The following is a 12000-nucleotide window of genomic DNA, read 5'->3' as shown; positions in this document are numbered from 1 at the left end:
CCTCACATGGTTGTTGGAGAATATTTGTGAAGAAACTTAATGAAAGTCAAGGAACACACCACACAGGTAAAGTTTTAAAAACATGGTTAGGTTACAAAACAACTTCCTAGTATTTTAACATTTCACAGTGCACTAATCAATCCATCATTTCAGAATAGAAAGAAGAAGAAGTATTCATTTGCATCATTTACTTCTATTTCACAAAATACTTTTGAATTTAATTTGATTTCCAAAATAATGCTCTTTCTGTCTTGGTCTACCAGATGTAGAGGAACTACATTATATGGGAATGAAATAGATGCTTTCCTAAATAAAACCAATGGGCCCAACATGACTCCTGCCAAGTAAATATAATCGCTATTTTCCAGAAATTTCCCCAGAAATTAAAATGATCTGCCATGATGGGAACAAAATTTGCAAAGGATGAATAAACAAGTGTACTGGTGGATGAACTCTATGCAATCTCACACATAAACACACACAGATACACAGACCTCTGTGTTGAGCCAGAGCATCATTTACATAAAGAGGAAGTTAGAATCTTTGTGTGTTTGCTGGGGGTGCAATAGTAGCGTTCATATTGTCAATAAGAGAAGCATACATATGTCTGGATTTAAATAAACGTTCCTGAATGTGAAAGAGCAGCGTTGTCCTCCCCAGCTTCAGAGTCCATCGAGAAACTACGATTTTGTAATGGAGTCCTGCAAAGTGGTGGAAAATATCTACCTGCTGGTCATCGTCACGCTCATCAGTGTTCTTCAGAATGGTGAGATAAAGACAATAGTTTTTAAGGAATTTTAAAAACTGTTTTCTAAACTGTATAACAGTTTTCTGTTTGTGTTTTCAGTGTTTTTTGCTCAAAAGGTTGAGAGGGAATGCAAGAACCGCAACATGAGCACGTCTGCTTTTGAGCGAGTGTCTTGTGCAAAGTGAGTGCCCTTTTCTCAACTCTTAATCTCTCTGTTAACATAAAGTAGCAATTAAACCAGAAATACAATAAGATTACTTTGCGTAATGTCAGGTTTAAATTTTATTTAAATTACTCTAAATATTACCCACCACTGGGAGGCTGTTCCTAGTTTCCTAAACTAAATGATGTAAAAAAAATTGGCTGTAAATAGCTTGTAAATAGCCAGTAATTTACAAGCCACCTTTATTACTTTGCTTTTTATGTAAATATTTTTTGTTTAAAAAGTACCTATGCAATATGTTTAGTTTAAAACTTGTATTGGCTTTGGTTCAAAAAACCTAATTTGCATTCTCACTTGGGTGAAAATATCCAATAAATGATAATAGCTTCAATAAAAAGAAGTTCATAACACTAACAAAACTTGAACTAGATGATAATCCTGTTTAGGGGATGATTTTTTTTAGATTTTCTCTGTTGCTTAGTATTTATATCTACTGTTTGGGAGTGAGTTACAACACAGACTTTTCTCCGGTTACTCCATTAGTCCACAAGCGGCAACACTCTTCCTGTTTTAACAGAAAATGTTCAAATCATATCCTCTCTTTTGTCTGCGTAGCAGATACACTTAGCAAAACCTTAGATACACAAACACAAATAGAACATCAAGCTGTCATTGTTTTTTCTTACTTTGCCACTGCAATGTCATGTTGTTTTGCTTTTTTGTTATTTTTATTTTCCGTCCAATTATGTAAGACACTTTGAATCACTTTGCTGCTAAAAAAAGTGCTATAGGCCTGCATATAAAAGGGCTGTGCCTCACCTTACCTCGCCTGTCTATAGAGGGTTCTGGAATAGTCTCTTCCTGAACACTGTTAAAAATCATTGCAGTTAAAAGCTGAGTTTGTGCTAGGAAAAGAACCAGTTTAAATGTAAAACAGAAATCCTTCCAAGCAGAAGGTCAAATCTTTTGAAATTAATCATATGTATGATCAGTCAAAAGTTCAGAGACAACTTTGCATTGAACTGATTGAGAAGGCGTGTCTAGCTGTTTGATAGGTGGGGCATGTTTTACAAACCTTTGATTCACAGATCAATGTTTTGTTTTATTGCTTTGCTCTCATGATTCATTAAAGTTTAAACTCATGACTCAATCTGAACATAAATATGAAACTACAACCTTTCACTTTAGGATTGACCACATAAAATATTGGAAAAGCAAAATCTAATTTAACTAGCATGCTTTTCTCTGTAGACCAACAGTGTACTTTCAGTTTTTCTTGTGTGCAGCTTTAGACTCTATGACAATTATGTTTCCTAGTTACTACAACTGGGCATTTAAAAAGCTTTACCCCACAGCCATTAACTCATTTTTATTGCTGCAACTTTCTGCAACCCTTTAGCGATTTCTTCAGCCCATCATTGCAAATTATTTCCCCTTAGTTAATTACAGCTGTTGCCAATAATGTGTTCTCTGATGGTTGTAACTTGTCCAATCTTAACATATTTCATTGTTTGTCTTGTCTTGGGCACTGTAGGTAGAGAGATTTTTGTATTTCTATCATTTTGTTTTTCTAACAATTGTATTTCTAATTAACAAATACAATTAACAAATGCAATTTGCTTAATCGTAGCCGGAACTGCATGGACGCCTACCCCACTTTTCTGGCAGTGATGTGGTGTGCAGGAGTTTGTCTCAGTCAAGGTAATGATTAAACTAAGTCAATAGGCTTGCTTTTGTCCTTCATTTTTACAGGCATGGGGGTCTGACTCATTTGAGAGGAGTTCTGTTAACAAGGAATACTTTTTATGTTTACTGGAATCATGTTATTCAACATTTCCAGCTGCAGCAAAACAGAGTGTACCTTTTTTAGTATGTGACACTTACAATTAGCTGTAAAACATGGACTATAGTCAAACATATTATTTGACAATCTTTTTTGGCATAATGAATTAAAAGAAAATCTCAATATCTGATTGCATACTTAATGTATATTGCAGTGTCTACACACAAATTAGCAGATCAAATGATTGGCAATAGTCTCAGTGGCACAAACAATAGCCACTTTTTAAATTAGTTTTTTTAAGCATGATTATAAATGGGGAAAGGACGAGCTTTAAGGGTTCACAACATTTATGTACTGATTCATACAAAGCTTTATGAAATGTTGAACACTACTCAAATTATACTAGAATTTTAATTTCCATTACAGCAGCATGCTGAAATTAAATTTGAGAAATTATGTATGAGGCTTGACGTTTGTAATATTTGTGGCCTCCATCTGTTACGCCATCCAAATCTTTCTGGAAGCACCCCTGCAACTACGGTAATATCTTAATGTTATAATTAAGAGCTTCTAAAATATAGATAAAAAAAAATCAAGTACTTAGTAGATTTACTGGGCTCTCAAATTGTACACTTGTCATTACATTTATGCTATAGTAGGTCATGTAAGTGTAACAAAAAGTTTGTATAAGTTATAAATCCAACTTCTTTGCCCTATCGCTTCCTCAAGCCCCTGCAGCCTTCGCCGGGATCATCTACCTTCTTGTCAGACAGAAGTATTTCATTGGATATCTGGGACAGAGCTCTCAAAGGTAAGCCAGTTTATCCAGTGAGTTATCTATTATGTATAAAGAAATCATTTTTGACTAGTTATTTTATTGCACAGCACTCCTGGATACCTGTTTGGAAAACGCATCATCTCCTTCCTGTCCTTGATGTGCATTGTGGGCGTCTTCAACTACCTGCTGTGGCGCTATTATGGCAGCGACTACAAGGAATACGTAGAAACCATCACAAATGCTGCATCTGCTCTCCTGCTCCTCCCATAGCTCAGCATGTCACATATAGGGAGGAACATAAGTACTGAACATGTCAGTGTTTTTAGCAGTGAATATCTCTTATCGCTAATAATGGGGCTATTGACATGTAACACAGATAATTCACACATATGCATAATACAAAAAATAAGTCTATAATTTCAGCTAGTTGTAATAAAGCTTAATGGCACAGGGAATAGCAATTGAACACAACAAAAATTAGCTTAAAAGAAGGCATAGACAGCTAAGAACGCTGCAGAAATCTGTCAGCACTTAAAAAGCAACACTACTCCCTATCAGCAACAAATAACTGGTTTAATCCCTATTAAAACCCATAAAAGAGATTACTTCCAGCATGCAAGAAGTGGGAATCAAGAATTACAACCTCAATGTTCCAGAACCTACTGAACGAATTAATCACAGATGTGTTTCTAAACTGCTGAATGTTCCAGTAAACATAGATTACCGGAACAACCTTGGGGTGAAAAGAATTTTACCATAAACCAGCCACAACTAAGTACTCGTCACAAGATTTTCAGCAGAATAGTTAAAATAATCTGGAAAGTTGTCCAAGAGTTAACGACCACCAAACACTAGCTGGCACTAGCTGGTCCTGTTGGTCCATGAGAACAGACAGCAATTTGGTGGAGAAATTTTACTCCGCATCACTAAAACAGAACTGTAAGGTTTGATGATGGGAACATATATAAATCAAATTAGGGTGGATTTTAGCTAATGGTCTCAGAAAACAAATGAAACACAGCTAATTGAATGGGCTAAACTAGAATTAAGCTGAACAGGCAGAAATGGAGATCAGGGTTCACAGAAGTAGTTCAAATTCCTCCTAACCAATGTAAGGTACTAGTTTCTATAAAGGGATAAACTGTCAAATAGTATGAGCTCTTGATTTATTTCTCCAAGTAGTTTTAATAATCCCTCCATATTGCTCCACTTTAAATTGTAGACTAAGTTGTCATGTTGATTTCTAAGTAGTACTACTTGGGTTATTACGAACATCTGTGAAGTTCATGTCAATAGCTTCATTACTTAAGTTCAATGCTCTTTTTCATATCCCACATTCAAGCTACAAGTCACAGAATTAAAAGGCATTAATCACATGTGAAAAGTTTTATTTCATGATATAAAAATATTCAACAAATTTAAGAAAAATAAACACAAGTGAAACAAAAACATTCCAAACATGTTCAATCACTGTACAGCACATACAACTGCAGAACCCAGTTGGAGAATGAAATAATTTAAATATATATGTACGTACATGTAAATTTTTTATTATTATTTACATGTATGACTATAATGTCAAAGGCATCCCACATTTTCTTTTCTGGTGCTTTTCCACCCACTGAACAGCAGATGAATTCCAAGCCAGTAGTTCAAATACCAAACTCCTGACAAAACAGCAGAGTTCGACTGATAGGCTTCTCCTTCACTGATGAGAACACTCCTCTTCAGTTTTCTTAAAAATGTGCAGCAACAGATGCTGGGAAACTTAGCAGATACAATCCTTATGGTCTCCCTCATCTGTTTCTCATCAGTCTCAGCTGTAAAAATAAAGCCCAGGGTTAAATAAAAAAACACTTAAATGTAAATTTTATGATTAGGAATGCATAAGAACAGCTGACTTGCCTGAAATGATCTTTTGCTGTGGCCCAACCAGTGAGGGAAGTCAAATAGGGCATCAGAGTAGTACTTAAGGGTGAAGGAGGCATCTTTCCATGTCGGATTATATTTCATCAGGTTCTCAGCAATGAGGCCTTCAGCAGCCAAACTCTGCAAGATTTCACTCAAGTCAATCTGAAATGGAAGAAGAGCCACATTGCGTTATAAAAAATAATTTGCAGCTGCAGTAAATTAAGAATAAACACAGAACAAATAAAAACAGTTGAGTTTACCTCCACCCTGTAGCTCTCTCCCCCCACAGAGGAGATGGTCCAGTCCAGGCCTTTCTCCATCTGCCACTTCATCATCGGATTCCCACCATTGACGGACAACACGTACTCCTGCAGAGCTGCAAACAATGGAAAACATTTTAAATAGGGACAAGTAGGAGTTTGTAGTTAGACACACACACAAAAAAATGTCCAAGTGACCTCAATTCTGTGCTGACTTTATGCCAATTACTCCACCCAGCTGCAAGCTGCCCAACATGAGTCATTTAAACCGGTGCATGCAACCAAATGAAAAACACTGAAACTAGCCCAGCTGCAGGATAAAAGGGAGATTTACCTCTGGGCTTTATGGGCCCCTTCTTGCTGGTTTCTTGCATGCTTTGATCGCAGAGAGAAACCAACACATAGATCCTCTTGGACAGCAGACTTTTCCTCATGCTGGTATACTCCCACAAATTGTGCATTTTAAGTTTCCTATAGGAGAGGGAGGAAAAACAAGATTCAATGAGTCTCATTTGTGCAGATTTATTGAATACTTTATTCTGTGTAATGAGTGTGTCTGTTACTCACCTTCCTAGTGAGTTCTGGAAAACTACATCAAAATCCCCGGAGTGAAACTTATCGATGAAAACCAGGTTCTCTTCTCCACACTGGACCTGGTAAGCCGAGCCCACGGCCTTCACGGTGAAACCCTCCGGTGGGTTTTTCAGAAACTGACCCAGTTCTGTCACAGTGGTCCCGTTGGGTAGTGTGTTTATCGTCATGGTGTCCCGCTGCCTGTCTCTAAGCTTCTCTGTCATGCGCCGTTACAATTGTTTACAGGATAACTGAGTCAGCTGCAGCACGAAGAACTCTTATATAGTTGTTCTCATGAGTGCCGCGACCAAGCATGACGCAACTTCCGGATCCTGCCTACCAAAATAAAGACTCACAGCCTGGATTTAGTCACGGACATAATATAGCACAAAAAAGAGGAAGAAGCATTTAGTCATTAAGAAAAAAAATGGAAATCAAGCTGTTGACTATTTCAATTAAAATGGTCTGAGTGAAAAAAGTAGAAGAAAACGTTGTTGGAAAATAGAACATCAAAAAAAGGTACAGCACTAGAGTATTCAAACTGTTTACCAATGAACGTTTTTGATGAGAGGAATGGTCACTTAACCAGGGTGGCATTAAAAACAGAAAACAGCATTTTAAACTCTCAAATCAGGTGTCATATTTTTACTTTACATTCCAAACCAACACAAAGCAGTGTATAAAGTAGAAGAAAAATCATAGTTTTTAACAAAACAAAAAATTTATTCAGCTGCTTTTACTCTGATATTGAAATTATACAGTGGAAATCAACGTCTTTGGAAATCAACTTATTGATAAAGTAATAGAAATTATACATAATAAATAACTGAAAGGACAGGCAAGAAATCATTAATTAATGAAACAGCTAGGAGCATCATTAAGGAAGAAAAATTAAATAACTTTGGCAACAAAGCTTGCTGTCAAATTTAAATATCACAGTACTTATAGTTTTAGCTTAGAATTTAAGTTATTTAAATTGTAAATGCAAATGTTTTGTTTTCTAAACTGCTGTTCAGGTTGTGATAGTAGACCGGCATTATCTTAAATGTGTTTTATCTTATTATCAAATTCAATGAACCTCAGAATCTTAAGAATTTGGAATTTGTGGCAGGATAAAGCCTTGTATTCTATGAAAATCATAAATCTTGAAACACTTTTAACACAATACGACAACACGAACATTATTTCAAATTATTTCATTACAGTTCTATATCTTCAAAAGTATATTAATCAGAGTGGTTGATTCAGTTAAATGCACAGAACTTCCAATAATTACTTTATTGACATGTGTGATCATACTTTTAATAGGTCTCTCTTTATTTGCACTTCCTTCTTCATTATGCAGTTCCCATAACAAATGAAAATTCTTAAACAAAGATGAACAAGTAGAGTAAACTCTCTCCTGCGCTATTATTGACACTAATATGTCTCTTATCCTTCATGTGAACAATCTGTTCCGTGAAATGTGACTGTGCTGTTGCAATGCTTTGATTCATGATTTGTGTACTCAATTTGAATAGCTTCATGACTTTAGCAATGCTGTCACTATTAAAAAAGAACCCTCCTACAAAGCAAACTAAAGAGCCATCTATTCTTAAGTGGAGAAATCCACTTAAACATAAACTTCAACTCTTGCTTATTTTGTGAAACCTATGGGAAAATTTAAATTGTGTAAAAGTTAATTTCGATTGTATATCAGTTCACATGTGCTTTAGAAATCCAGTAGAAGTATTAGTGCAGCTTTTTTCACTATCGGTGCAGGGTGCGACTTGCAGGAGTAATTGCAATTATTAAGTTGTCCACTCTTCCAACTAAAATCCAGGGTTTTCTTCTTTTTCCCTACAGGTCTGGCAGTAATCTAAATGTTGACTGGTGGTAAATCACAGTTTATTTCTGATTTATCACAGAGATTAATATGTTTTTGCAGACAGCTAGCATGGTTTGGGTAGCTTTTTCCTCTTATTAATAAAATTCTGATCTGGAAAAACTGTTTTGGGTGTTTAATGATCTAAAACATTTAAGTGTAAAAGAAAAGAAATCTGTAAGGATAATTTTTTTTTACAGTATTTTTATAACCATAGATTTTTTGCCATGTGTGGATTAAGTGACAGCTCACCCCTTTATCTTACAGCCTTACCCTTTGCAAACAATCTTGTTTTTTTGCAACCCTTCCACTTCCTGTAAGATCTTTAGTGAAACGTGATTTTGTTATGATCCAGCTACTTTTGTGTATGTATTCAACTATAATGCTGGTAATATTGGAAAACAATACAATTGTTTGACAAACCACCTGTGTGTTTTATAGCCTGTCCTTGTGCACACACTTCAGAATTTTTCATTACTAATTCACATGCATCATTTACACACATAGACCAAATTGTTGGTACCAATCTGTTAACGAGGGATTGGTTTCAGTGATAATGAAACCAATTTCAAAATAACTTGAAACTGACAAAAATAATTATTCTAATTAGCATTATACTTACACTAATTGTAAGCATAATGTTAAACTTATATTCTCTATCATTCCTGAAGCAATCTATGGGACATCTAAACAAATCAATGCTCAACTTGAAATTAAAAATCCTATTCCTTAGCTAAATTGTATTGTTTCACTAATTAAAAAAACAGCATAAGACTTTTAAACAAAGTCGGACAATTGTACAATAAAACTTTTAAGGAATGAGTCACATGAGGACCTTTTTGTGTTACAATATTAGTGATATTTCATGTAAACAATCTGTCCCATGAAACATGATCCAAAGTGAACTGCCACACTGTTGAATCTACCTTACCTGTTAGCTCTGCAGCCCAACTTTGTGTAAACAACCCCGATGATTTATTGCTCTACCACTTCATCTAACACAACAGACTGTTCCCGATATCTACACAAAAGGAAAGGAAAATCTATGTTGGTTTGACCAACACATGTTTAGATCACAGGTTACCCTGAATCAGCAGCAGTCACATCACCCAGACATTTTAGCCTGAAGGAAACAGAAAGAAAATAGACAAACAAACTTGTTATGATTTTGTATTTAAATGTTTTACAGGATGAGGAAAAAATACATGTCTTGGTTGTTTTTTGGAAACAGGACCATGTAGTAGCAACAACCAATTCAATTTAAATCACTTGGTTTATCTAGCATCACACCATGTGTGATCATATTTTTAATAGGTGTCTCTTTTTTGCACTTCCTTCTTCATTATGCAGTTCCCAGAAACAAATGAAAATTCTTAAACAAAGATGAACAAGTAGAGTAAGCGCTCTCCTGCATTAACACTAATATGTCCCTTATCCTTCATGTGAACAATCTGTTCCGTGAAATGTGACTGTGCTGTTGCAATGCTTTGATTCATGATTTGTGTACTCAGTTTGAATAGCTTCATGACTTTAGCCAGGCTGTCACTATTAAAAAAGAACCCTCCTACAAAGCAAATGTCATCTTAAGCCACTTTGTGAGATAAACAGATCCGATTTATATTCAAAAATATATAAACTAATCATCCATCATCTATACTAGCTTGTCCATGCAGAGTACCTGGTGCTTATCATCACTGATCATTGGGTGAATGGTGTGGTACACCCTGCAGTGTGTGTGTGTGTGTGCAGGTTGTCTGTCCTGCACACATGCACCCTATGGGCTCAGCAGACAGAAAGGGACGCCTATCATTCCCTATTAATTTCCCATGAAACATATGCAATGAGGTTAAACCAGACCCTTGTACTACGCTTCATTTCCAGAGGGTTTGGGCTCTGCTACTGAGAAACGATTGCTTCCTGGAGGCTTAGACATTGTTGAAGTTTTAAATTTTAAGCACTCGCTAAGGTATGTCCGTGACGTCTGTAATTTGCCAGTTCAACGCTGTGAAGCTTACCGCAAATTGCCTGCGCTGTAAATAATTCTCCTACACTGAAGCTAGAAGTGCCGATTCAAACGAGGCGTTTGTTAATGTTAATTTATTATTTGGAAGCGTGACCACCATGGACTGAATGGTTTTGTTCACTTCCTTCACTGCCATTGCGAAAGCTACAGAGACACAACAATTCTAAAACAGCGCAGAAAATTGATATCATCAATTACAACTTCTGTCTAATTCTACCCGGGTAATGCGTGTAAATGGGAGAAAGCCCAGGCTGTCTGTGAAGCGAGATTTTAATCTCCCATTCTGTTGCAAGTGAGATTTTAATCTCACTTCACAGTGGAATAGCAGAGGAAGTTAACAGAAAACCTGCTCATTTCCAAAAATAGACCTAGTTCTGTTTATTAATTATCAGGCATTTTGCTCTGAAACTAAACCAGTGAAAGCAAGTGAAGCCTATTCTTTTGCCAGAATTTTTTATTCAGTCACCTTAATTTTTGTATATCTTAATCTTTGTACAGAAATAAATAAATATGTTGAGCTTTTATAAAGAAAATTAGCTCATGTTTGCTGTAAACATCTGTAAATAAAATTTAGTACAGAGTCATCTTAACATAATTGCACAGTTTTGTGTGTTTTATGTTTTAGTGTGAAACCTCGCTAGGTTTTATTTCCAATCTTGTTCTTGACACATTTCTAGCAAAATGATAGGGTTTTATTTTTGAATACCTGTTGGCTTTAAAAGCACTATACTTTTCCAGCCTGATTTTATTGCTTCTTTTATTTATTTGTTACCTCTGCTGCGTGTTACGCCATGCCTTTGTACACACACCTCTCATTTCTTTATAGGATACTTCACCTGATACTTTACCTATGCAAAATATGTACAACTCAAAACAGTGTTTTTCTGTTTGCTCCGCTGGTGAACATTTTGCCAGCTCTTTTGTGTCAAGAATCTTTTGATATAAGGAAATTAAAATGAGTTACATTTTGATCTACGTATGAGTAGACGTTGCAAAGACTAATTGACCTTCATTAGATTTTAATTGACTTGTTTTCCATTATGTTGCATAGATAACCAAAAACTTGCACAGATAGGCTCATGGTATGTGGTTGAATGTGCAAAGAATATAAAAAAATATTAAGAATTATTTTGTTATTGGATGTTTGGGGCTGCAAACCATAAAAAATCTTCTAATTAGATAAATCTATCCTCAGATGAAACACATGCTGCACTGTTATACCATGTTTGGTGATAAAATAAGAATGCAGACACAGTCAGTAAATATAGATACACCCAATCATTAATGATTCACTGGGTTGACCTATCTTTTTCCAGTAATAACTGGAAGCTGACTGTCCTTTCTGTGACCTCATTTGTCTTTTTCATTGCTACTGACCTAACACCATCTTTACATAAAGTTGTATTGGTCCACTAGGTCCCAGGCTTTGGATTAAGCACAACTCTGAGGTCAAGCGCATGTCTCGACTTTGACTGGACCATTGCACCTCCTTCACTTTTAAAAATGTCAGCCATTATCTTGAAGATTGGCGGCTTGATTATGACATAATTGTTCTGTGTTCCTACATGATCAAGGAGCAAGGTCAGATGTTGGACATATGTTTTTACAAATGTTTTTACATTTGTCTCTAGATAATCTAGAGTTTATGTTAGTTTCATTGGCTAATAATAAGCACAGGTCATTTATAATCCATCAATGTGTTTGACACAAATGTTTGTTTTGGTAAGCTGTATTTGCTTTACAGCAAGTTCAATGCTGAATGTTATAGTCAAATATCTCAGCTTTTGTCTCTCTCAGATAAAGAAAATTGCTGCACTAACCATGACATTAAGCATGTTTTTTTTTATGACTGCCTCTGTCAGTGATTTAAGGTAATCATCACCAGTACGTTAGTAAT

At 35.7% G+C, this 12000-nt stretch overlaps 2 protein-coding genes across 2 annotated transcripts; one reads left to right on the top strand and one right to left on the bottom strand.

The window, feature by feature from the left end:
- The first annotated feature begins 537 nt into the window (after nucleotides 1–537).
- alox5ap (arachidonate 5-lipoxygenase-activating protein) lies at nucleotides 538–4848 on the top strand. The gene is made up of 5 exons (XM_028032271.1): nucleotides 538–766; nucleotides 848–929; nucleotides 2542–2612; nucleotides 3424–3505; nucleotides 3580–4848. The coding sequence occupies exons 1-5, from the start codon at nucleotides 694–696 to the stop codon at nucleotides 3740–3742; spliced, it is 471 nt and encodes a 156-aa protein (XP_027888072.1). The 5' UTR covers nucleotides 538–693; the 3' UTR covers nucleotides 3743–4848.
- On the bottom strand, nucleotides 4629–6876 carry medag (mesenteric estrogen dependent adipogenesis). The gene is made up of 5 exons (XM_028032270.1): nucleotides 6211–6876; nucleotides 5978–6114; nucleotides 5644–5759; nucleotides 5378–5545; nucleotides 4629–5292 (listed from the first exon to the last, which is right to left on the bottom strand). The coding sequence occupies exons 1-5, from the start codon at nucleotides 6438–6440 to the stop codon at nucleotides 5269–5271; spliced, it is 675 nt and encodes a 224-aa protein (XP_027888071.1). The 5' UTR covers nucleotides 6441–6876; the 3' UTR covers nucleotides 4629–5268.
- Nucleotides 6877–12000: the final 5124 nt, after the last annotated feature.

Source organism: Xiphophorus couchianus, chromosome 11, assembly GCF_001444195.1.
Source record: "Xiphophorus couchianus chromosome 11, X_couchianus-1.0, whole genome shotgun sequence".
Classification (NCBI taxonomy): domain Eukaryota; kingdom Metazoa; phylum Chordata; class Actinopteri; order Cyprinodontiformes; family Poeciliidae; genus Xiphophorus; species Xiphophorus couchianus.
Note: the sequence above shows the minus strand (reverse complement) of the source record. Positions and strands in the feature narration are given on the sequence as shown.

What these genes read in the sequence shown, in the direction of transcription:
- medag (XM_028032270.1), bottom strand. Translation starts at nt 6,440, where the DNA reads ATGACAGAGAAGCTTAGAGACAGGCAGCGGGACACCATGACGATAAAC. An exon ending in GGGGCCCATAAAGCCCAGAG is followed by an intron (nt 5,760 to 5,977) that starts GTAAATCTCCCT and finishes CATTGTTTGCAG; the next exon opens with CTCTGCAGGAGTACGTGTTG. An exon ending in GAGAGAGCTACAGGGTGGAG is followed by an intron (nt 5,546 to 5,643) that starts GTAAACTCAACT and finishes CTTCCATTTCAG; the next exon opens with ATTGACTTGAGTGAAATCTT.
- alox5ap (XM_028032271.1), top strand. Translation starts at nt 694, where the DNA reads ATGGAGTCCTGCAAAGTGGTGGAAAATATCTACCTGCTGGTCATCGTC. An exon ending in GAGCGAGTGTCTTGTGCAAA is followed by an intron (nt 930 to 2,541) that starts GTGAGTGCCCTT and finishes GCTTAATCGTAG; the next exon opens with CCGGAACTGCATGGACGCCT. An exon ending in CTGGGACAGAGCTCTCAAAG is followed by an intron (nt 3,506 to 3,579) that starts GTAAGCCAGTTT and finishes TTTATTGCACAG; the next exon opens with CACTCCTGGATACCTGTTTG.